General features: G+C 40.6%; 2 protein-coding genes across 5 annotated transcripts in view; both read right to left on the minus strand.

Moving 5' to 3' along the window:
• The window catches only part of bbc (choline/ethanolaminephosphotransferase 1 bbc), a 28,705-nt gene extending 24,311 nt beyond the window's left edge, over positions 1-4,394 (minus strand). For 3 of the 4 annotated variants that reach the window (XM_090110286.1, XM_090110287.1, XM_090110288.1), the window contains exons 1-2: positions 4,030-4,394; positions 2,784-3,024 (exon numbers count right to left, since the gene is read on the minus strand). In XM_090110286.1, the coding sequence (XP_089966412.1) occupies positions 2,784-3,024; positions 4,030-4,241 (453 nt within the window). In that variant the 5' untranslated portion in view covers positions 4,242-4,394. The remainder of the gene's footprint in view (positions 1-2,783; positions 3,025-4,029) is intronic. The other variant, XM_090110285.1, reaches the window with a different exon arrangement.
• A 1,294-nt stretch (positions 4,395-5,688) lies between these two features.
• LOC149902092 (ankyrin repeat and BTB/POZ domain-containing protein 2) overlaps positions 5,689-26,733 on the minus strand; it is a 44,114-nt gene continuing 23,069 nt past the window's right edge. The window contains exons 14-24 of the mRNA XM_090110459.1: positions 26,437-26,662; positions 25,965-26,097; positions 25,196-25,341; positions 24,717-24,844; positions 24,006-24,211; positions 10,894-11,021; positions 10,507-10,593; positions 9,581-9,738; positions 8,998-9,157; positions 8,110-8,292; positions 5,689-7,377 (exon numbers count right to left, since the gene is read on the minus strand). Coding sequence (XP_089966585.1) covers positions 7,177-7,377; positions 8,110-8,292; positions 8,998-9,157; positions 9,581-9,738; positions 10,507-10,593; positions 10,894-11,021; positions 24,006-24,211; positions 24,717-24,844; positions 25,196-25,341; positions 25,965-26,097; positions 26,437-26,662 — 1,756 coding nt within the window. The 3' untranslated portion in view covers positions 5,689-7,176. The remainder of the gene's footprint in view (positions 7,378-8,109; positions 8,293-8,997; positions 9,158-9,580; positions 9,739-10,506; positions 10,594-10,893; positions 11,022-24,005; positions 24,212-24,716; positions 24,845-25,195; positions 25,342-25,964; positions 26,098-26,436; positions 26,663-26,733) is intronic.

The raw sequence follows: 26,733 nt of genomic DNA on the forward strand, positions 1-26,733 counted from the left end.
GAGATTGCTAGTGAAAAGTTTTTGCAACTTGTTCGGAGCGCAAAAAAAAAGTCGATAGTGACACAGACATTCGTTCGGTAAGACGATGAAGATTCGTTCTGATTTCTGTATTATCAAAAAAGATTGACATCTTTAAGGAAACCAAGCCTCGCAATTAACATGATTCCAAATATCTAATCTATAAAGAATACAATAAAATATCACGTCACTATCATTCGAAACTGATAACCGAAGATAAACACTCGTTTTACGCACTATTTACTACGGAACTTGCGTCGTAGGTATAATTGGCGGTCGCAAAATTTGTTATCTTCAAGGTGATTCAATGTGCTTTGATTAATATTGCCTTTGGAGGGAACTCTAATCGAATACATTCATGCAACAATTGAAGCACTATTGGCAGTATTTGTGTTAAAAATATCTACATTTTTTTTCTTTTAATATTATACATTTTTTTTTAGATTATTTATCCATGTATAGTATATTGCCATGTCATCCATGTCACCGTTTAAGTATGTTTATCTCAATTCTGTGTCACGTACTCCGTCAGTTTTACGAAAGCATTCCAAATTCGCAGTAAATTAGCCACAAAAGCGCTACTACCGTTACAGTGTCGGGGTCTGATAAATTCGAGAGGCGGTTCGCGCAGGATGAATCAACCGTTTGTGAGTAAGAGGGTCATATATAACAGGTACTAGGTATATTCTACATCTATACTTTATATTATAAAACTGAAGAGTTTGTTTGAACGCGCTAATCTCGGGAACTACTGGTCCGATTTGAAAAATAATTTCGGTGTTATATTTAAATAGACCATTCATCGAAGAAGGCTATAGGCTATATATCGTCTCGCTAATACCAACAGGAGAAAAATATTAATATTAGTTTTAGTTCAATAGCCTTAAAGTAATTTTAAAGAAATAAATTCCAACATAGGTTTAGAGAGACATTTATTTTCAAAGAATTTTTACAATTCAAACAACACAAGTAGATTCGAATTCGATCTGGTGATCTTTAAACAATAATCTTTGACTAAAGTGTTATGTGTAGATAGATGATATTCTGGCCAATATATCGTTTAGCTAAATCTTGATCTGCACAGCGAACGGAAGCTGGTATAGTATAAGGTAAATAGATAAACAGAGAATTTAAGGAACGTCAAAGATATTTCAGGAAAACCCAAGTTATGTTGCATAATTCGTGCATTGAACATCTATTTCTATAAACACATGATGCAATCTTGATACACTGATTAAATTTCAAGGGATCTTAAGACCAATCAGATTTAAATGCCAGTTACATTTCAGATGCAGTCGCGCCCTAAAATTATTTATTTCCCACAATTTACAAGAGAAATCGCGAAACGTAAACCAGACATTATTAGATTTGAATTTCTTTGTTTTTTCTATATTTTATAACAATGACTGTCTTAAGCTTAATGTTCAACATACTATTGAATTAATTTCTCATATTCCATTCGTTCTTGCTTAATAATTTATACGTATATTAAAAAAGTTGCAATTCGCTAGTGTACTTTGGCCGATTTCAATAGAGTTGCAAACTTAAGCACACAAAAAAACTCTTCAGCGTTTTAATTTATAAGCATTCAGTATGTATATTGCATAACGTTGATATGAAATATATTTTAAAATTATTTTACATCAGAATCAGTAAGCTTCCAAAGACAATTTTGCAAAGAAAAATAATAAACATAATGACCGACACAGTCATTGTTTAATTTCCTTGTTATTCAACTGCAAGTACATTGTATGTTTTCTGAATACAAGTGCAGCCCCCCTATGCAAGTGGCTTTCTGTTAGCGTAGCGTTCAATAGAAAAGACTACGAATGTATGAGATTGACGTAAGCTGTAGATACGTCTTACGTCAATCTCATACATTCGTAGTCTATTCTATTGAACGCTACGCTAACAGAAAGCCACTTGCATAGGGGGGCAGGTATGATTATGATTATAAACTGTCTTAACACGAAAAACTTTAGACAGGGTTTAACTTTAATCTGGTTTTGTCGTATTTCACATAGACAACTATTAAAGGCACAAATCCCTGGTTTAAAGTTCGACTGTGTTTAAATTGTTTTGTGGTAAGACCATTAAGGATTAAGTTTCGATTTAAAGAACTTACAAGGCTTAGCAATACATTGATTCGTAATTAAAAAATATTTTTTTTAAATGCAAATTGTAATGTATTGATTTAATACACATATGGTGAAACAACTGATTAAATAAAGGCAAGGTAATCATTATTACCAATTACTATTTTCCTTGCATTAAAAATAAACAACAATGTAACAAAATGTAAAATTTTTAACATTATCCGATACCAGGAAGTACTCACAAAACGGAAAACCTAAATAATGTTCTTTCTACAGAACCCTGTATGTATCTATTTGCCTTTCTACCTCCAGGCGCGGTCCCAGCCTCATATTTTGGGGGAGGGGGGGTCACGCGGCTGCAAAGGTATGCCAACTCCCCTACCCCCCCCCCCCCCAATCGTATTCAATAGAAGTTATAAGCAAAAACTTGAGAAAATTTCTTACATTTTTTATATTATACAAAAAAACAACCGGTCAAGTGCGAGTTGTGCTTGCACACCTAGAACTCCGAAAACTCTAAAATGTATGTTTTAACAATTTTTCTTTATCTGTGCCATAAGCTTTGCTTTTAACAAAATTTCATGACGCTGTATCAACGGGAAGTACAATGTAAGATTCATTGTACATTACACAGTACCTCGGACTTATTGAAATCTATTGTTTACTAACCTGAAAGAACATCCAAGTGGGGTATTCTCCCAATTTAACAGCTATACAAGCTCCTAGGGCTATGAATACAGTGGATATACTGTCGCAGCCGTGGTCAAACAGCTCTCCCAGAGGTGACTGGCTGCCTGTCCTCCGAGCCTGCTTGCCGTCGATAGCATCTAAGCTCTGATAGACAAAAACACCCAGTGCGCACACTGCACAGGCCCATCTTGGTGGGTCCTGTCTGGCGTCTGGACTGTACCTGTAATGATGATGTTTTGAATGTGATGTATGATGAGAATTGCGATAAAATTTTTTGTATTAAGTATGGGAAGATTCTATTGTATGTGAATTCTTAAATCTTCGTTTTATTTTTAATAAAAATGTTGAAATGGTTTCTAATATGTTTCATGACCCCATAACAAATCAAATCATAAAGATAAATAACATCTAACAGGAAATCAAACTGAGAAACAAGAAAAAGATATCTAAATAGACAGGAAGTTTAAAAAAAACAAAATGATGAATGTAATATATTAAATAATACATTGTTGGGTATCAAATTGTCGGAATAAATGAACATCATTCTTATAAACAACATTTACAGATTACACATACAAAGCCATTAACATCCTGTCGGACCACTTATTTACACAAACATAAAATTAAAAATATCAACACATTGTCTGTCATACAAAGATAATTGTTTTTTATTACATTTCTCAACTGTAGGTAATTAAAAAAAATGTTGAGTGAAAATATATTCTGTATAAACTTGATGTTGAATAAAATAAAGATTCAATAGAATTTATCCTAGTTAATTATTATAATAGTTTTTTATTTAAGTTTATTTAAGCCTGATCCTAGAATGATATTGGTTATTGTTGAGATGAGAAGATAATTTAAATTAAAGGTTATGATTCTGTCAAATACTCAAGGTTACCATCACAGTGCAAAATTTTCTAGTAAATCAGCAAACAGGACAAGACTGATTTATTCATAAAAGTTACAAATTATCATCTTTTAAAATTTCATTACACTTATAAGATCCATGATGTGAAGACCCAGTATTAATATTCAATTGTTCCTGTTTATGGGAATGTGAATGAAATAAGTAAGGCAATTTAAACAATTACGTTCTTGAGCGAAATTAATTATGTAGGTTATAAGAAAGTACCGATTTCGTTGTAATGGAAAAAATGAAAGTAGTTTCGCTATCGCTCCGTGACATAAATTTTGCAAATAACACTTTATTAGAGCTACTTACCACACCAGAATTAGTGTTGTGACTATATTTATTATTAGACCTAATATTGTAATGAGATTCGGTGCGAGCCATAACGGCGTTTTAGAAACCAGCCAGCACCACCATGGTTGAAGCCAGGCATCGAGTATACTGGCGCTCGTACAAGAATACTTGTGTTCACTGAGTCTTTTTAACTGTGCAGCGTTAAGAATCCTGTCCTTATAAAACTGCATTTTTATTCACTGTCACGACATTTAACGAAACTAAACACTGAACTTCCTCATAAAATATCCGTTTGTTGCTAATTTTAAGTTGTGAAATTCGCACGACACCTCGCGAGTCGCGACCACTTGTCATTCAACGATAGAGCATAGACAATCTACTTTTTTGTAACATGTGTCAATGTGTCATGCGATTTTCAGTTCGGAATCGAGTCATAGACTATAGAAGTCCCACAAAATTGTACAGTCAAATTATTATGTTACGAGCAAGAAGCTTATAATATCTATACCTTAGATCTATACATATAATACACTGGAGATTGCACTATGACCCTCGCTATGACCATTAACTTGTATAGTGCCACAAACTTATCTGACCCGGTGACAGTGTTACTGATGTCGCTTTCTTTTATATAAACAAAATATTTCGTATGAAAAGTCTGTGAAAATGTGACATTTCAAAATGGCGGCACGTAGTTCCAGTTTTTGCCACCGGGTCAGATAAGTTTGTGGCACTGTAACAAGAAAATATGACGTTGAATGACGCCTGTATGTTTTTTTATCCCTTTCTCACCTAACTTGGCATGAAACTCGAATTAATTTCAAATATTTTTTTAATAAACTTTATTACTTCTTAATGAAGCTCCTGTAAATATTTTTTTGAAATAATTTAAAATTCAATGTATAAAACGCGACACCATTGGTCAGAGCCAAGTAGTTCCCTTTATTATAATGGAGCCAAGAAGCTTATATCTAATACACTGGAGGGTGATGTTTTTTTATCCCTTTCACACCTAACTTGGCAAGTTAGGTGTGAAAGGGATAAAAAACATACAGGCGTCATTCCATGTCATATATATTTTTCTTGTTACAAGTTAATGTTCATACTGAAATCTCCAGTGTATTAGATATAAGCTTTTTGGAGCCAATATAATAGGCAAAATTTGACGTCTATCAATTTTATTGAAGAGAAACTTCTTAAATTTAATTTTTAAAATTTAGTGTAACATTATTTCGTTACGCGTGACATCTTTCCGTTACGCGCCAACTTTTTCTTATTCCTACCGACCCCACCACGCGTGATTTGACGTATTTCTGTAAAGTTGCATATATACATAGTATATTATTTTTTGAAAAATAAGGTCATAAAGAAGTTTCACTTCTTACGTGTGTACACTAGTACCTACACGCACAATTTTTTTTTGTAGAGAGGTAACCTGCTTAAAAACATCGATTAGAGTGAATCAAACTTGAAACATGTCGTTGTCCGCGTCGTCGTTACTGTTACGTTTTTGTATTAAATACGGACAGTTATTTTTATAAAAATATTTTTGATTTTGATTATATAAGTTGTGAAAATGCGAAAATGATTCTATTGGTGTTCTCTGTAGGGTCCAGTTCTTTAAAATTATAGGTGGTTTATACCTAGTTACCTGTAGGGGAATAAAAAAAGAAAGAGTGGAAAATACTAACTCTTTATTCAACAATAATAATTACAATATTACTTACATAATTAATACTTCACAATAATTTCTAGTAAAAATTGTTAACAGAACAAGGCAATAAAGCATTTGTATGCCATAAAACCAAAAATATCAAATTCAAGGCAATTCAATTATTTTAGTTTTCTCAAACTTCTTTTCTTAGAATAGTTCTATGGGACTAAATTATATTATCTGACACAGAATAATTATTTAAAATAGGAAAAACATTACAAAGTTAATAATATATAAGACATACAGTCATATTTTAAAGTTTATGAATTGCATCAATCACAAAACTTCTATTGGAAGACAAAGACTGAATACATTAAAATAACATAATATCAAATTTCAATAGTAAAAAAATAATAAAGAAAGTTAATAAAAATAGCACATTCTCTCTATCATTTAATTCTTAACACCTAAAATACTACATTTTCCACCAGTCTAATAAGTAATTAAATTTTGTTACTTATTATAATATATTTATAATAAAAAAAATACCTATTTACAGTAAAATACATATTAATATTTTAATATCCAAATAACATTTTGACACTTTTAAATATCCAGTCAATATTTACATTACGGTTAAATAATGAGAAAAACTACAAAATATACTACCAACACAAACAAATGCAAAAAATCGTTAAATCTAACATAAGGTATGTAATATTAAATAATATATTTTTTAACAAGTTCAAATTTTATTTCACCAAGATTAAACTTCAATAAATTATAATATAAAAAGAATCTGACATTACAAAAGGATTATTGAACGATTTGACCACAATTTTGACATTACGGTAGATTATCTGTAAGTACTCAACAAATAGGCGGCAAAGTAAAAATTCAGCCATATTATTATATGAAAAGTAAATAAAGTTTTTGAAAATATGTTCTATTCTTTTTATTTATAAAAGTTGCAGTGAAAAATATGTGTTCTATTTTTTTTTAACTTGTTTGTCAGTGACCAGTTGCAGTGGTGCTACAATCTATATGAAAATGTGTTTTCCTTTCGGTTTTTATAGTTGTTTGTTACAATCTATGTTATGAAAGTTTCTTTTTATTTGTGAGTGGCCAGTTGCAGTGTGTGTAATTCAAGAAGCTTATATCTAATACACTGGAGATTTCAGTATGAACATTAACTTGTAACAAGAAAATATGACCTTGAATGACGCCTGTATGTTTTTTTATCCCTTTCACACATAACTTACAGTGTATTAGATATACTTAAGCTTCTTGATTATATATATATATATATAGTTATATATATTACTACATATTTGCAATTCAGCCAATATATGAAAAAGAAATAAAGTTTTTGAAAATGTGGTCTATCTTTTTATTTATAAAAGTTGTTTTTCAGTGGCCAGTTGCAGTGGTGCTACAATCTATAATGTGTTTTCTTGTTATGAGATTTTATTTTATTTTTATTTGTGGGTTGCAGTGTGTGTAATTAATAATTATATCTTATTCTTGGCGGTGTTCTTCCTAGCTTCAATGCGTCGCTGCAGCGTGGCGAGCAGTGCGGCGAGCACGTTGTGTCCGGGCAGCCGCTTGCCGAACAGCAGCCGCTTCACCGAGTCGTCGTACGTGAGCAGCGCTACCATGTTCTGGAGTAGGAAGCCTTGGCAGTACTCGAGCAGTTGGCTCGCGCCGTACACCTGAGGAAGGTTTTTATTCAAACTCAAACATTTATTTATTCAATTAGATTTCTTAGAAAAACACAACATTAATTTAATTCGTGAAGATAAATTGAGATTAGAGAGAAAGAGTTGAGTAAAATATTAATAAATTAAGTTGATAATTTTTATTGAAATTTTTATTTTATTATTGAAGCAATAGAAAAGTATAATGATCCAAATTCAAATTTAATATAAAACATTGTAAGTATCTTTCAAATCTGTGAAACATCCTACTAATATTGTAAATGCGAAAGTTTGTATGTATGTTTGTTTTTTTACCCTTGCACGCAAAAACTGTATACTAACGTAAACTATAAAATCAACAATTGCTTCGACATACGTATGTATAAGTGTGGAGGAAAGAAGGAACTCCTCCATCGAAAAATGGAGGATCCTCGACCAGTCTACTCGGCTGGCTAGCTGTTAAGGTCCTGACATCAGATGTCGAAAACTTGTATTTATGCTCTGTAGCGAAAACATTTCGTCATAGGTGTCGCTATTTTTTTTTTGTGTAGTGTCTCTTAATGTTAGCCAGAAGGGCTTCTACATTTTAACGCGGACGCGGGGGTGAACTGAAGGTTCACCCTGGTAGCGACATGCACAAGGGCGTCCCCCCTTGACGGGGATCTCGAACCTCGGCTTGGGCTGTCGCTTGAGTGGAGGAGGCCAGAAGGGCCCTAATCGGATGGGAGGTGTCGCTACATAAGTTACCTTAGCATGTATATACACAGAGACGAGATTGTGCAGATCCACAGCTTTAGCAGCACGCGCTTCGCAGTATCGCTGCAGCGGCAGCAGCTGGAAGAAGGAAGCAGCCGCAAGCACTTCCAGCACGTCCGCTTCAGCGACCGTCAGCCCGCTGCACCCGCCCGCGTATAGGTACTGCATTACTTGCTAAGGGGTGGGGAGAGATTATAGTTTAATGTACTGGGCAGTGAGTAGAGATAATTATAGAGTTATAGTGTACAGGTACTGCATCTCTTGCTGTTAGGAAGAGATTAGAGTTTAGTGTTCTTTGGAACTTGATAATAGGTGTAGTGAGATATTAATATTATAGTGCGGGGCGAATCCGCTGTATTCGCGCCCGCGTACAGGTACTGCATCACTTGCTAAGGGGTGGGGAGAGATAGTTTAATGTACTGGGCAGTGAGTAGAGATAATTATAGATAATTATAGTGTACAGGTACTGCATCACTTGCTGTGGGGGTAGATTGAAATTAAGGTATAGTCACAGCTTAAATAAAGATTAATAGTGTATTATGTCACTTGATAGAGGGTGTAGTGAGAAGTTAGTTTATACTTTGTGTACTGCATTATTTGTACGGTAGAGATAGAGATAGAGTGTGACCTACTGAAATTATATTTGATATAAAAATATGTCAAATTTTAATTTTTTTTTATAATCATGAGATGAATACCATAACTTTTATTTTTGCTTTTTGAAAATATTGAGGTTTTCATTAACTTGTTTTTTTTTAATCAGAGATAGATGAAAAATAATATTATCCATGTTTTTGCTTAAAATATTCCTCAAAATATAAATTTAATATAAATTTCTTTCATGACCTTATAAAAAATGAAATGTTGTCATTTGTGTACCTCAAATATATGATATCGTATATCATTAATCTGCACGAGCGGCGGCGCGGTGCCGGCGGGCGGCGAGCCGTCCGCGCGGGGCGGCGCCAGCATCGCGCGGAGACGGGGGGACTCCGATACTAGCACTATCTTGTGCCCGTAGAAGAGACGACCTTCCACGCTATGGGATAGAGGTAAGTTTAGTTAAGCACGTACTTATATTTTATTGCAATAACATAGTTGTTTAAAGTTATATAAAAAAGCAAAAAAAGTAACATTTTTTTTTTAAATTAAACAATCCAAAGTATCGAAGCAGACGCAAAATATTAAACTTACAGTTCTCAATTTCAGATAGACTATTTTACTCAATCGTAAAAATATAAAAAAAAACACTAAAAATATTGTCAAATGACATCAATGAAAGTAAAATATAATAGTTATGTGACCTAGGACCTAAAATGAATTGTTACATAAAAAGATGTGCACCATCCTTTTATATTTTTCTGTTTGACCATGCCGCAGCCGGGGCATCGCCCGGCACGGTGTAACGTGAATTATTCTTAACACGTTACACAATATCCACTATTCTGTAAGGCACACTCACCGGAAGGTGACGTCAGCCAGCTCGGGGTTGTTCACGTATGACACGTCGACGCGCGCGGGCGCGGGCGCGGCGGGCGGCGGCTCGCGCACCGCCGGCACCGCCTCCCAGCCGTAGCACGCGCACAGGATGTCCGCCAGCAGCAGCACCGTGCCCTCCTTCTGGAAACACGCTAATGTGAGCAGCTGACACGTGCTACTGTCATGGGCTAACTAATCTAGCAGGCGAATACACTTTACTGACACACGCTTCGAAGATATACACTACGATACATACACCATTCTCATATATGTAAATTACGCTGACACATACATCACGCTTACATAAACAACGCGGAACAATGAAATACACTACGCTGACACATACATCACGTTAACATACAAACCGATAGAAATCTAGCTGACACATTCAATATTGATACATATCTAGCTGGGATACACCTCACTGACACACGCTTCGTCAACAATTAATATAGCTGACAACAATAACACAGACTACGCTGACATACACATAACAATAACATACACAACGCTGACATATAGGTACATCATGATAACATACACAACGCTGACATAATATACCTCACGATGACATACACAACGCTGACATATACATCACGATGGCATACACAACGCTGACACATAATTCTTGCTAACAAACACACCATATTTTACGACATGTAAGTTTGAGAATCATACTTCGACAAGGTACGTTAAAATTGTTGCAATGTGGCTCTGACACACATCTAGCTGACACTTTATAGTGTCTATTAATATTAATTCACAGTTTACTATTTATCATAATGCGATAGCCGTAATTTTAGATCATATTCTATTCCTTTCAACAAAGCAAGAATAAAACAGAGAATTATTTTCAATCTAGCCAATAATAAACATCTAATCAGTTTTCCTTGCAAGTTAATAACTCACCTTGCTGTACCGCAAAATATTGAAGAGCAGAGGGAGGCACTCGTAGATGAACTGCTTGCTGTAGTGGCTGTCGTCGGACGGGCACACCTGGAACATCCTCTATTCAGTACAAACTCTCGCTTTGTGTTCGTTTGGACACATGTTCTGCGTTTCATAGATTTATGCAAATTATATTGGAAAATAGACTAGTGAATTTGTACACTTTTTTGTAAATTGAAATTAAAAAAAAAATGTTATTCTTTAAAATTACCTTTTCTGAAATAAGCCAAATTTTTTAGTATTTATAAGCAATTTAACACATCTACATAATAAGACAAAATATAATATTTACATTTGTTTCCAACATACTAAACTATTTAACTATTTAATAAAAATTTCAAGTCTCACCTGCAAGAAATCCTGTAACAACTGATCAATTACGTGATCCAATGAGGCATCAGCAGCCGCCGCGAGCGACAGAGTCCACGCATGCAGTGACCATGGTACGCCTAGTGCACGTAACTCCAATGTTATATCTGTAAGAAAGGATAAATTGGTTTTGAGAACGATTAAATTAATTATTATTATTATCATATATATATAAAGCTACACTACCACTGACTCACTGACTGACATCGGTTTTCTCGGAAACTACGCGGAAAGTGGGGGGGATAATTATGTGATTGTGTAGAGGTGCGCCGAGTGAGCAGAGGAAAAATATAGCGATCTCGATCATCTTCGAAAACCAAGTGGACCCCTGGAGGTGCGCAAAAACGGTGGTACCTGGAGGGGGGGTGTCTGAACAAAAAATGCTCAGAACTGGTGGCGATTACCAGGGGAGGTGGAAAAATGGGGATTTTCGCGAAAACAAGATGGCCGCCGTACTTTGCCAAAATCGCCGTTTATGAATCCTTACGTCTCAAATTTGGCACACGTGCTCTGTGCGAGCCGGCGAATCGATCGGTGCCCCGTTCGAGTGGCTCCGGGCCCCAGTTTCCGACTTTCATACATTGGAAAATCCAACGGCCCGCGGAAACGGTGCGAGTTGGGTGGGGGGTGTCGGAACTAAAAATGATCACCACCCTGGGACGCTACCAGGGAGCCATAGTGGGTCGCTCGATTTTGGAATTTTTCCATTTTTGGCGCAAACATAAAAACGTAAATTTAGACGAGGTGGCGCAACGGAGAAACACACCAATGATGCATTCATACTCGCCTAGCTCCTAGGATATCCAGAAAAATCCGAAATTTTGAACTTTCTCACAGCCCGCGGAGACGGTCAACGGCCCGCGCAAACGGTAGCAGCTATATCTGGGGTGCTCAAACTAAATGTGTAGTAGACCTCGAGCAATTACCACAGATGGTGAAAAAAATTCAAAATGGCGGAAAAAATGGCCGCCGCCATACAAATGCTAAAATGGCCATTGCTGGGCCGATCGCGCTGAAACTTGGCACAGGGGCTTTAATCGAGCCGCACATTACGTTGGCATACTCATCATCGAGTTTCCATCGCTGGTTTCCGAGTTTCATACAACGCGAAATTCGACGGCTCTCCGAAACGGCGCCAGATAGGTGGGGGGTGTAGAACTAAAAAATGATCAGGAAGATTGGGTGCTACCAGGGCAATGGAGAAATTTCAAATTGGACGCAATTTTTTTTTCAAAAATGGCCAATTTTTCAAAGCAAGATGGTGGCGCCGGTTACTTTACGATCGGTATGAAAATTGACTTCTATGCTCTAATCGGCCAGATTTACAAAACTGCATACTCAGAATTTCTCTCCGACCCTCGGTTTCCATTTTCCATACATCACGTAATTCAACGGCTCTCTGAACCGGTGGCAGGTAGGTCGGGGTCGCCGAAGTAAAAAATGCTTCAAAACCTGGTCCGCTTCCAGGCATATAAAAATTTTTGGTAAAAAGCGAAATTTTTTTTTCGAAAATTTTGTATGGAAATTTCCATAGTAGGAAGGGTAATTGAATAGCAACGGCAAAAGACGGCGCCGCGGGCTGCTTGCTGCCCGCGCACCGCGCAACCTCGAAGGTCGACAGCCTCCCGCAGTAGAAAATATTTATTAACTTTTGAACTACCACACGAGCCAAGCGAGCGAAGCGAGCGAATCACGGCAGCGGCTGGCGTAAATATTCAAATAGGTAGCGAGGAGCAAAGCGACGAGCGAGTTAGGTTAACTTTTGAACTACCGCACTAGCCAAGCGAGCGAAGCGAGCAAGTCACGTCAGCGGCCGGCGTAAATACTCAAAGAAGTAGCGAGGAGCGAAGCGACGAGCGAGTTAGGTTACTTTTGAACTACCGCACTAGCCAAGCGAGCGAAGCGAGCAAGTCACGTCAGCGGCCTGCGTAAATATTCAAAGAAGTAGCGAGGAGCGAAGCGACGAGCGAGTTAGGTTAACTTTTGAACTACCGCACTAGCCAAGCGAGCGAAGCGAGCAAGTCACGTCAGCGGCCTGCGTAAATATTCAAAGAAGTAGCGAGGAGCGAAGCGACGAGCGAGTTAGGTTACTTTTGAACTACCGCACTAGCCAAGCGAGCGAAGCGAGCAAGTCACGTCAGCGGCCGGCGTAAATACTCAAAGAAGTAGCGAGGAGCGAAGCGACGAGCGAGTTAGGTTACTTTTGAACTACCGCACTAGCCAAGCGAGCGAAGCGAGCAAGTCACGTCAGTGGCCGGCGTAAATATTCAAATAGGTAGCGAGGAGCGAAGCGACGAGCGTGTTAAGTAAACTCTTTAACAGTTTATTATGAAAAGTCACTGCCCACTATCGATTAGACACCTCAAAATGATGAAATTCGGGGATCACGTTTCAAGAATTTAACCAATATTTGAATAAGTAATTTATAAACAGTTTCGACTGACTGTAGAATCGCTGTTAGCAGATGTAACAAATGGACAGGAAATTCAAATGCATTTTCAAATGACTGAAGATTCCTGCCCTGGGATGAGCTGCGAGCTGCTTGCAGCTCGCGCACCACGCACCCTCGAAGGTATACAGCCCCCCGGAATAGAAAATATTTGAATGGGAAATTTATAAGCACTTCCGATTGACTGTGGAATCGCTGTTAGCAGATATTAACAAATTGACGGGGAATTTTTATGCATTTTCAACTGACTGAAGATTTCTGCCCTGGGATGCTTCGCGGGCTGCTTGCAGCCCGCGCACCACGCACCCTCGAAGGTGGGCAGCCTCCCGAAGTGGAAAATACTTGAATGGAGAATTTATAAGCATTACCGACTGACTGTAGAATCGCTGTTAGCAGATGTAACAAATGGACAGGAAATTCGAATGCATTTTCAAATGACTTTCCTATTGCTTCAACCCAGAGGCAAAAGAGGCTCGCGGGCTGCTTGCAGCCCGCGCACCACCTACCCTCGAAGGTCGACAGCATTTCAAAATAGAAAATATTTGAATTGGGAATTTATAAGCACTTCCGATTGACTGTGGAATCGCTGTTGGCAAATAATAACAAATTGACGGGGGATTTTGATGCATTTTCAAATGACTGCCCTATTGCTTCAACCCAGGGGCAAAAGGGGCTCGCGGGCTGCTTGCAGCCCGCGCACAACGCACCAGCTAGTTATAATATATAAAGCTACACTACCACTCACTCACTCACTGACATCGCTTTTCTCGGAAACTACGTGGAAAGTTGGGGGGATTTCGACGTGATCGTTTAGAGGTGCTCCGATCGACCAGAGGAAAAATATAGCGATCTCGATCACCTTCGAATACCGAGTGGACCCCTGGAGGTGCGCAGAAACGGTGGCACCTGGAGGGGGGGTGTCTGAACAAAAAATGCTCGGAACTGGTGGCGATTACCAGGGGTGGTGGAAAAATGGGGATTTTCGCGAAAACAAGATGGCCGCCGTACTTTGCCAAAATCGCCGTTTATGAATCCTTACGTCTCAAATTTGGCACACGTGCTCTGTTCGAGCCGGCGAATCGATCGGTGCCCCGTTCGAGTGGCTCCGGGCCCCAGTTTCCAACTTTCATACAACGCAAAATCCAACGGCCCGCGGAAACGGTGCGAGTTGGGTGGGGGGTCCCGGAACTAAAAATGATCACCACCCTGGGACGCTACCAGGGAGCCGTAGTGGGTCGCTCGATTTTGGAATTTTTCCATTTTTGGCGCAAACATAAAAACGTAAATTTAGACGAGGTGGCGCAACGGAGAAATACACCAATGATGCATTCGTACTCGCCCAGCTCCCAGGATATCCAGAAAAATACGAAATCTTAAACTTTCCCTCATCTCTCGAAGACGGTCAACGGTCCGCGCAAACGGTAGCAGCTACATCTGGGGTGCTCAAACTAAATGTGTAGTAGACCTCGAGCAATTACCACAGATAGTGAAAAAAATTCAAAATGGCGGAAAAAATGGCCGCCGCCATACAAATGCTAAAACGGCCATCGCTGGTCCGATCGCGCTGAAACTTGGCACAGGGGCTTTAATCAAGCCGCACATTAAGTTGGCATACTCATCATCGAGTTTTCATCGCTGGTTTCCGAGTTTCATACAACGCGAAATTCGACGGCTCTCCGAAACGGCGCCAGATAGGTGGGGGGTGTAGAACTAAAAAATGATCAGGAAGATGGGGCGCTACCAGGGCAATGGAGAAATTTCAAATTGGGCGCAATTTTTTTTTTCAAAAATGGCCAATTTTTCAAAGCAAGATGGTGGCGCCGGTTACTTTACGATCGGTCTGAAAATTGACTTCTGTGCTCTAATCAGCCAGATTTACAAAACTACATACTCAGAATTTCTCTCCGACCCCCGGTTTCCATTTTCCATACATCACGAAATTCAATGGTTCTCTGAATCGGTGACAGGTAGGTCGGGGTCGCCGAAGTAAAAAATACTTCAAAACTTGGTCCGCTTCCAGGCATATAAAATTTTTTGTTAAAAAGCGAAATTTTTTTTTTCGAAAATTTTGTATGGAAATTTTCATAGTAGGAAGGGTAATTGAATAGCAACGGCAAAAGACGGCACCGCGGGCTGCTTGCTGCCCGCGCACCGCGCAACCTCGAAGGTCGACAGCCTCCCGGAGTAGAAATTATTTGAATGGGGTATTTATAAACATTTCCGACTGACTGTTGAATCGCTGTTAGCAGATACTTAATAACAAATGGATAGGAAATTATAATACATTTTCAAATGACTGAAGATTACTGCCCTGGGACGCGCCGCGGGCTGCTTGCTGCCCGCGCACCACGCAACTTCGGTGGAAGATGGCCTCCCGGAGTAGAAAAAAAACTTGAATAGTAGAATTTATAAGCATTTCGGACTGACTGTGGAATCGCTTTTAGCAGATAGTAACAAAATATGGACAGGAAATTCTAATGCATTTTCATGCCTCCCGGAGTAGAAAATATTTATTAACTTTTGAACTACCGCACGAGCCAAGCGAGCGAAGCGAGCGAATCATGGTAGCGGCTGGCGTAAATATTCAAATAGGTAGCGAGGAGCGAAGCGACGAGCGAGTTAGGTTAACTTTTGAACTACCACACTAGCCAAGCGAGCGAAGCGAGCCAGTCACGTCAGCGGCCGGCGTAAATATTCAAAGAAGTAGCGAGGAGCGAAGCGACGAGCGAGTTAGGTTAACTTTTGAACTACTGCACTAGCCAAGCGAGCGAAGCGAGCAAGTCACGTCAGCGGCCGGCGTAAATATTCAAAGAAGTAGCGAGGAGCGAAGCGACGAGCGAGTTAGGTTAACTTTTGAACTACCGCACTAGCCAAGCGAGCGAAGCGAGCAAGTCACGTCAGCGGCTGGCATAAATATCCAAATAGGTAGCGAGGAGCGAAGCGACGAGCGCGTTAAGTAAACTCTTGAACAAAAGCGACTTTAGGGCGATTCCCACTCAAACAAAAAAACTACGTAGGTTAGGTTAGGTTAGAAAAAAAACGACTTCAAAAACAGAAAAGTAAGTTCTTATTTTTAGTGCCGAAAGCATAATGAATTTGATTTTAAACGAAGCTACTAAAAAGACTGAAGTTTTCAATATGTAATAATATACACATCTTCACACATTTATTGAGTGAATGAGCCAATCCTTCACGCTTTATAATCGTAGGACTTACACCAAGAGTAGTGTAGATTTTGTATCGAAAATAGCCAATTTTTTGTATCGCGAATAATGTTATTGAATTGCAAGTAGGTAGTTCTTGTATCGAAATAATCTTAGTTCTTGTATCAAAAAATAGCGTAGTTTAATAAGTGTTTAGTGTTTGGCACCGACTTCAAACCTATACAGTGAATAATAACACAACTAAATAATATTTAGTAATTAATTATTTTTTACTTTTCCGTTTTTGAAGTCGGTTTTTTTTAAAGTAGTTATTTTAATAGTGTAACGATATCTTATTCGATACACCCTTTGACTGTATAGTCCTATGGCTTTCAGTTAGATATTTTTAGTGCCGAAAGCATAATGAATTGGATTTTAAACGAAGCTACTAAAAAGACTTGAAGTTTTCAATATGTTTTATACATCTTCACACATATTTTATTGTCTTGAACAGTTTATTATGAAAAGTCACCGCTATTGATTAGACACCTCAAATAAATAAAATTCGGGATCACGTTTCAAAAATTTAACCAATATTTGAATAAGTAATTTATAAGCAGTTTCGACTGACTGTAGAATCGCTGTTAGCAGATGTAACAAATGGACAGGAAATTCGAATGCATTTTCAAATGACTGAAGATTTCTGCCCTGGGATGAGCCGCGAGCTGCTTGCAGCTCGCGCACCATGCACCTTCGAAGGTGGACAGCCCCCCGGAATAGAAAATATTTGAATGGGAAATTTTTAAGCACTTCCGATTGACTGTAGAATCGCTGTTAGCAGATATTAACAAATTGACGGGGAATTTTAATGCATTTTCAAATGACTGAAGATTTCTGCCCTGGGATGCTTCCGCACCACGCTCCCTCGAAGGTCGACAGCATTCCAGAATAGAAAATTTATGAATTGGGAATTTATAAGCACTTCCGATTGACTGTGGAATCGCAGTTAGCAGAAAATTATAAATGGACTTGGAATTCTAACACATTTCCTAATGACTGCCCTATTGCTTCAACCCAGGGGCAAAAGGGGCTCGCGGGCTGCTTGCAGCCCGCGCACCACGCACCCTCGAAGGTCGACAGCATTTCAAAATAGAAAATATTTGAATTAGGAATTTATAAGCACTTCCGATTGACTGTGGAATCGCTGTTGGCAAATAATAACAAATTGACGGGGGATTTTGATGCATTTTCAAATGACTACCCTATTGCTTCAACCCAGGGGCAAAAGGGGCTCGCGGGCTGCTTGCAGCCCGCGCACAACGCACCAGCTAGTTATAATATATAAAGCTACACTACCACTCACTGACTGACTGACATCGGGTTTCTCGGAAACTACGCGGAAAGTGGGGGGGATTTCGACGTGATCGTGTAGAGGTGCTCCCAGTGACCACCGGAAAAATATAGCGATCTCGATCATCTTCGAATACCGAGTGGACCCCTGGAGGTGCGCGAAAACGGTGCCACCTGGAGGGGGGGTGTCTGAACAAAAAATGCTCGGAACTGGTGGCGATTACCAGAGGTGGTGGAAAAATGGCGATTTTCGCGAAAACAAGATGGCCGCCGTACTTTGCCAAAATCGCCGTTTATGAATCCTTACGTCTCAAATTTGGCACACGTGCTCTGTTCGAGCCGGCGAATCGATCGGTGCCCCGTTCGAGTGGCTCCGGGCCCCAGTTTCCAACTTCCATACAACGTAAAATCCAACGTCCCGCGGAAACGGTGCGATTAGGGTGGGGGGTCCCGGAACTAAAAATGATCACCACCCTGGGACTCTACCAGGGAGCCGTAGTGGGTCGCTCGATTTTGGAATTTTTCAATTTTTGGCGCAAACATAAAAACGTAAATTTAGACGAGGTGGCGCATCGCGGAAACACACTCACACCACGTTCGTACTCGCCCAGCTCCCAGGATATCCAGAAAAATCCGAAATTTTGAACTTTCTCACAGCCCGCGGAGACGGTCAACGGCCCGCGCAAACGGTATCAGCTACATCTGGGGTGCTCGAACTAAACTTGGAGTAGACCTCGAGCAATTACCACAGATAGTGAAAAAAATTCAAAATGGCGGAAAAAATGGCCGCCGCCATACAAATGCTAAAACGGCCATCGCTGGTCCGATCGCGCTGAAACTTGGCACAGGGGCTTTAATCAAGCCGCACATTAAGTTGGCATACTCATAATCGAGTTTTCACCGCTGGTTTCCGAGTTTCATACAACGCGAAATTCGACGGCTCTCCGAAACGGCGCCAGATAGGTGGGGGGTGTAGAACTAAAAAATGATCAAAAACATGGGGCGCTACCAGGGCAATCGAGAAATATCAAATTGGACGCAATTTTTTTTTCAAAAATGGCCAATTTTTCAAAGCAAGATGGTGGCGCCGGTTACTTTACGATCGGTCTGAAAATTGACTTCTGTGCTCTAATCGGCTAGATTTACAAAACTGCATACTCAGAATTTCTCTCCGACCCTCGGTTTCCATTTTCCATACATCACGAAATTCAACGGCTCTCTGAACCGGTGGCAGGTAGGTCGGGGTCGCCGAAGTAAAAAATGCTTCAAAACTTGGTCCGCTTCCAGGCATATAAAATTTTTTGCTAAAAAGCGAAATTTTTTTTTTCGAAAATTTTGTATGGAAATTTCCATAGTAGGAAGGGTTATTGAATAGCAACGGCAAAAGACGGCGCCGCGGGCTGCTTGCTGCCCGCGCACCGCGCAACCTCGAAGGTCGACAGCCTCCCGGAGTAGAAAATATTTATTAACTTTTGAACTACCGCACGAGCCAAGCGAGCGAAGCGAGCGAATCACGGCAGCGGCCAGCGTAAATATTCAAATAGGTAGCGAGGAGCGAAGCGACGAGCGAGTTAGGTTAACTTTTGAACTACCGCACTAGCCAAGCGAGCGAAGCGAGCAAGTCACGTCAGCGGCCTGCGTAAATATTCAAAGAAGTAGCGAGGAGCGAAGCGACGAGCCAGTTAGGTTAACTTTTGAACTACCGCACTAGCCAAGCGAGCGAAGCGAGCAAGTTACGTCAGCGGCCGGCGTAAATATTCAAAGAAGTAGCGAGGAGCGAAGCGACGAGCCAGTTAGGTTAACTTTTGAACTACCGCACTAGCCAAGCGAGCGAAGCGAGCAAGTCACGTCAGCGGCCGGCGTAAATATTCAAAGAAGTAGCGAGGAGCGAAGCGACGAGCGAGTTAGGTTAACTTTTGAACTACCGCACTAGCCAAGCGAGCGAAGCGAGCAAGTCACGTCAGCGGCCTGCGTAAATATTCAAAGAAGTAGCGAGGAGCGAAGCGACGAGCGAGTTAGGTTACTTTTGAACTAACGCACTAGCCAAGCGAGCGAAGCGAGCAAGTCACGTCAGCGGCCGGCGTAAATATTCAAATAGGTAGCGAAGAGCGAAGCGACGTGCGTGTTAAGTACACTCTTTAACAGTTTATTATGAAAAGTCACTGCCCGCTATCGATTAGACACCTCAAAATGATGAAATTCGGGGATCACGTTTCAAGAATTTAACCAATATTTGAATAAGTAATTTATAAACAGTTTCGACTGACTGTAGAATCGCTGTTAGCAGATGTAAAAAATGGACAGGAAATTCAAATGCATTTTCAAATGACTGAAGATTTCTGCCCTGGGATGAGCCGCGAGCTGCTTGCAGCTCGCGCACCACGCACCCTCGAAGATAGACAGCCCCCCGGAATAGAAAATATTTGAATGGGAAATTTATAAGCACTTCCGATTGACTGTGGAATCGCTGTTAGCAGGTATTTACAAATTGACGGGGAATTTTTATGCATTTTCAACTGACTGAAGATTTCTGCCCTGGGATGCTTCGCGGGCTGCTTGCAGCCCGCGCACCACGCACCCTCGAAGGTGGGCAGCCTCCCGAAGTGGAAAATACTTGAATGGAGAATTTATAAGCATTACCGACTGACTGTAGAATCGCTGTTAGCAGATGTAACAAATGGACAGGAAATTCGAATGCATTTTCAAATGACTGCCCTATTGCTTCAACCCAGAGGCAAAAGAGGCTCGCGGGCTGCTTGCAGCCCGCGCACCACGCACCCTCGAAGGTCGACAGCATTTCAAAATAGAAAATATTTGAATTGGGAATTTATAAGCACTTCCGATTGACTGTGGAATCGCTGTTGGCAAATAATAACAAATTGACGGGGGATTTTGATGCATTTTCAAATGACTGCCCTATTGCTTCAACCCAGGGGCAAAAGGGGCTCGCGGGCTGCTTGCAGCCCGCGCACAACGCACCAGCTAGTCATATATATATAAAGCTACACTACCACTCACTCACTGACATCGCTTTTCTCGGAAACTACGTGGAAAGTTGGGGGGATTTCGACGTGATCGTGTAGAGGTGCTCCGATCGACCAGAGGAAAAATATAGCGATCTCGATCACCTTCGAAAACCGAGTGGACCCCTGGAGGTGCGCGAAAACGGTGATACCTGGAGGAGGGGTGTCTGAACAAAAAATGCTCGGAACTGGTGGCGATTACCAGGGGAGGTGGAAAAATGGGGATTTTCGCGAAAACAAGATGGCCGCCGTACTTTGCCAAAATCGCCGTTAATGAATCCTTACGTCCCAAATTTGGCACACGTGCTCTGTTCGAGCCGGCGAATCGATCGGTGCCCCGTTCGAGTGGCTCCGGGCCCCCGTTTCCGACTTTCATACATTGGAAAATCCAACGGCCCGCGGAAACGGTGCGAGTAGGGTGGGGGGTGTCGGAACTAAAAATGATCACCACCCTGGGACGCTACCAGGGAGCCATAGCGGGTCGCTCGATTTTGGGATTTTTCCATTTTTGGCGCAAACATAAAAACGTAAATTTAGACGAGGTGGCGCAACGGAGAAATACACCAATGATGCATTCGTACTCGCCCAGCTCCCAGAATATCCAGAAAAATACGAAATCTTAAACTTTCCTTCATCTCTCGAAGACGGTCAACGGCCCGCGCAAACGGTAGCAGCTACATCTGGGGTGCTCGAACTAAACTTGTAGTAGACCTCGAGCAATTACCACAGATAGTGAAAAAAATTCAAAATGGCGGAAAAAATGGCCGCCGCCATACAAATGCTAAAACGGCCATCGCTGGTCCGATCGCGCTGAAACTTGGCACAGGGGCTTTAATCGAGCCTCACATTACGTTGGCATACTCATCATCGAGTTTCCATCGCTGGTTTCCGAGTTTCATACAACGCGAAATTCGACGGCTCTCCGAAACGGCGCCAGATAGGTGGGGGGTGTAGAACTAAAAAATGATCAGGAAGATGGGGCGCTACCAGGGCAATGGAGAAATTTCAAATTGGACGCAATTTTTTTTTCAAAAATGGCCAATTTTTCAAAGCAAGATGGTGGCGCCGGTTACTTTACGATCGGTCTGAAAATTGACTTCTATGCTCTAATCGGCCAGATTTACAAAACTACATACTCAGAATTTCTTTCCGACCCCCGGTTTCCATTTTCCATACATCACGAAATTCAATGGTTCTCTGAATCGGTGACAGGTAGGTTGGGGTCGCCGAAGTAAAAAATACTTCAAAACTTGGTCCGCTTCCAGGCATATAAATTTTTTTGTTAAAAAGCGAAATTTTTTTTTTTCGAAAATTTTGTATGGAAATTTTCATAGTAGGAAGGGTAATTGAATAGCAACGGCAAAAGACGGCGCCGCGGGTTGCTTGCTGCCCGCGCACCGCGCAACCTCGAAGGTCGACAGCCTCCCGGAGTAGAAAATATTTATTAACTTTTGAACTACCGCACGAGCCAAGCGAGCGAAGCGAGCGAATCACGGCAGCGGCTGGCGTAAATATTCAAAGAAGTAGCGATGAGCGAAGCGACGAGCGAGTTAGGTAAACTTTTGAACTACTGCACTAGCCAAGCGAGCGAAGCGAGCAAGTCACGTCAGCGGCCGGCGTAAATATTCAAAGAAGTAGCGAGGAGCGAAGCGACGAGCGAGTTAGGTTAACTTTTGAACTACCGCACTAGCCAAGCGAGCGAAGCGAGCAAGTCACGTCAGCGGCCTGCGTAAATATTCAAAGAAGTAGCGAGGAGCGAAGCGACGAGCGAGTTAGGTTACTTTTGAACTACCGCACTAGCCAAGCGAGCGAAGCGAGCAAGTCACGTCAGCGGCCGCCGTAAATATTCAAAGAAGTAGCGAGGAGCGAAGCGACGAGCCAGTTAGGTTAACTTTTGAACTACCGCACTAGCCAAGCGAGCGAAGCGAGCAAGTCACGTCAGCGGCCGGCGTAAATACTCAAAGAAGTAGCGAGGAGCGAAGCGACGAGCGAGTTAGGTTACTTTTGAACTACCGCACTAGCCAAGCGAGCGAAGCGAGCAAGTCACGTCAGAGGCCAGCGTAAATATTCAAATAGGTAGCGAGGAGCGAAGCGACGAGCGTGTTAAGTAAACTCTTTAACAGTTTATTATGAAAAGTCACTGCCCGCTATCGATTAGACACCTCAAAATGATGAAATTCGGGGATCACGTTTCAAGAATTTAACCAATATTTGAATAAGTAATTTATAAACAGTTTCGATTGACTGTAGAATCGCTGTTAGCAGATGTAACAAATGGACAGGAAATTCAAATGCATTTTCAAATGACTGAAGATTTCTGTCCTGGGATGAGCCGCGAGCTGCTTGCAGCTCGCGCACCACGCACCCTCGAAGGTATACAGCCCCCTGCCCCCCGGAATAGAAAATATTTGAATGGGAAATTTATAAGCACTTCCGATTGACTGTGGAATCGCTGTTAGCAGATATTAACAAATTGACGGGGAATTTTTATGCATTTTCAACTGACTAAAGATTTCTTCCCTGGGATGCTTCGCGGGCTGCTTGCAGCCCGCGCACCACGCACCCTTGAAGGTGGGCAGCCTCCCGAAGTGGAAAATACTTGAATGGAGAATTTATAAGCATTACCGACTGACTGTAGATTCGCTGTTAGCAGATGTAACAAATGGACAGAAAATTCGAATGCATTTGCAAATGACTGCCCTATTGCTTCAACCCAGGGGCAAAAGGGGCTCGCGGGCTGCTTGCAGCCCGCGCACAACGCACCAGCTAGTAATAGTAATAATATAACAAGGAATGAAATACCCTAAATTACCATTTACATGAATTAAAATTAATGATATGTATGGAATGCGAACATAGAATAATTAATGCTATATATTGTCTTCTATATCCGGCTCGAAGGACCCAAACCCTTCGAGCTGAAAATAGCAACCTGTATCGTTGATTTGAAAGTGAAATTTCATATCAACCCGTCGAGCAACCTGTATCGTTGATTTGAAAGTGAAATTGCATATCAACCCGTCGAACGAAAAGTGGTATTCGCCCAACAGAAAAAATGGTTATTCTTCAACTCGTCTGGCTTGCTTCGATGAATGACGCCAATAACTAAATATTTCAAGTGCTTACCCAAATGTCCAGTCTCAGCAGCACAATACAGCGCATCTTGTAACGCACGATGCTGCAGCTTAGTAAACGGTGGCGGGCGACCTGCAGCTGGTGGTGCTCCTTCTGCTAGAGCTTCCTCTAGAGATAGTACAGCACGACCCCCCCCACCACGTGCTGCAGCTCGTAAGCACGCGCGTCTGCCATGCGCACAGCATACTGCCACCGCGCTGTAGCGTGTAATGGTTGAGTTATAGACGCTTTATACTTAAACATTTATTTATGTAACTGGGCTTTTGGATCGTCAATGCAGAAATAACATTATTTACCGCATATTGCACAGATGTAGAGGAAAAGTAAAGTAAAAAACAGTATGAAAACTGTATAAACAAAAGTTACATACATTGATGATTTTGTAAATTGACACGAACGGTAAACGCCAAACGGAAACAGACGATCCACCCGTTCATGTTTCTTTTTTTAGATTATCATTAGGATTGGAATGTATTAAATAAAATTGGAGCTAAAAAAAGAGCCCTGAAGGGCAGCAGCAGTTTTGTTGAGTATAAAACTAAATAATTTACAACAACATAAAGACTATCGATTCATGTAAAAATTGTGTGAAACTTTGTCGAAAACTTTACTAAAATTAATGTGCTATAAATATTTTGCATTTTAAAGGCAACAATATCTTGTCTTTTACTTGTAAAATATCTTTTTAAGTTTTTTGCTTACCTATAACACCCATATTGTGCCGCTGCTGAATAACACAGCGCGTCATTTAGTTGCGTAGACAGGAACGGATCAGCCCCGTGCGATAATAGTAGTTGCACTAGTTCTAGGTTGCCAACACCACACGCCATCTGGAATACAGGTGTTTTAAATTGTAGTTAAGTTATTGATCCATGCAGGTTTAAGTAGACACATGACGATTGTTCAAAGATACTCTAATTCGCATTGTGGTTTGTGTGTGCGATTTTTTGGCTTCCGTTAACAATTAATTACACTAGTATGGGATGAAATTTATGGAATTTTTAAACGTTTTTATTAGCTTGTTGTCATGTTTATATTTTACCAACTCTATTAGACTCGATTTTGACCCACTTTAAACAGATTTAATTGAAAACTTGTAGTGTTAGTTCAAGCGATGTTTTTAGTATTTTTATAACTAATTTATACATAATATAGGTAATTATTTTTAATAATTTTTATACCTGTAAAGGTGTAATCGTGCACACATCATCTCCCCTAGCAGGTGCACCATCCACCCTCGCCCCAGCAGCGAGCAAACGTCTCGCGGCATCCACAGCACCGCCGCCTGCGCTCGAGCCGCTACACGCGTATACTAGTGCTGTCCAACCTGTGGGATTGTTTTATTTAATAATCAGCTATCGTTTTTAAACGTTTTAGTTTCTTTAGGAGTATGTTTTATTAATATCAGCGTTTTATATATCGTTTAGAATCGTAGAGGTGATAGATTGAAGACAAGATTTTCTAGATAAAACTAGAACTTCAAATTAGCTTATGTATCTAACGGATACATAATATTATGTATCTAATCAGTGATATTTTATTTAAAGTGATGTGAGAGTAATTCACGTTGTGTGTGAATTTCTTTCTAAATGGAGAATTGTGAGCATTACATTTAGTTTATAGTATCTAACATATAGTAATGTCTGTCATTATAATGTCCAATGTTTAACATTTGAAACGAACTTAGATAGCTTTCTACGATTTAAATTCTCAATGGTCCTTCGAGCCGGATCTATAAATTATTATTGTTGATTTAGATTATTTCTATAACCTTTTTTACGGATGTCATATAACTACTAATTTTATACTTTAATTGTTGTTAAATATCATGCTAATAGGTATGACTTATTTTAATTTGATTTTTTTCAGATTATTTTAATAACATTTTTTGACGGATGTCATATAACTACTTCACTTGATTGATATTAAACATGCCAATAGGTAACTCACCAGCAGTAGGCGGTGTATACGTGCTAGCAGGCGAGCTGTGCTGTGCGTTCGCGCGCGGAGACAGCAACGCGTTGTGCTGCGCCGCTGCGCCACCGGTCTCTATGTTCGGGTCTGCTCCCGCTTCGAGAAGCATCTGGAATGAGATAACAATTATATAAAGCTTACATAGTATTAGTGTAGTATTATAGGTACTTTTAAGTGTCTTTATTTGTAAAATTGGAGATGCTTGTTATTGATTGATATCGTTAACTATTCAATGACCCAATTTGGGTTCATAGTTGATTATAAACATACGTTCCTGACATCATTTTATGAGCTACGAAATCTAAGTTCTTACTCTCAGTCTTTTTCCATTTTTTAACACTCGTGCCATATTTTTCCCAAATGCTAATCTCACTTCCTGCATGACCACTTATGGCTTTACCCAATACAAATTTCTCCAAGTACTATTTTATTATGATTTAGCACTCACCGCGACCACCTGGTCATCGCCGTTCAGCGCGGCCTTCATCAGCACAGTCATCCCCACAGCGTCAGTCGCGTCTATCCCAGCTGGCGGTAACAAGGCCCGCACGCCCCCCAGCAGGTCGGGGCGGCCGCTGAGCAGCGCGCGCTGGGCCAGCCCGAGCGCCGCGCGGGACAGCTCGTCGCCCGTGCGGGTGCAGCGCGACCATGCTGGCTCGATCGCTTCTTCTAGCCTGGTACACAAACATTTTGAAATTCAAACTCAAACATTTATTTATGCAATCAGACTTCTAGAAGCGCTTTT

Source organism: Colias eurytheme, chromosome 15 (assembly GCF_061535395.1).
Source record: "Colias eurytheme isolate Ceu_HAF_F1 chromosome 15, ilColEury1 Martin Lab GWU primary, whole genome shotgun sequence".
Taxonomy (NCBI): domain Eukaryota; kingdom Metazoa; phylum Arthropoda; class Insecta; order Lepidoptera; family Pieridae; genus Colias; species Colias eurytheme.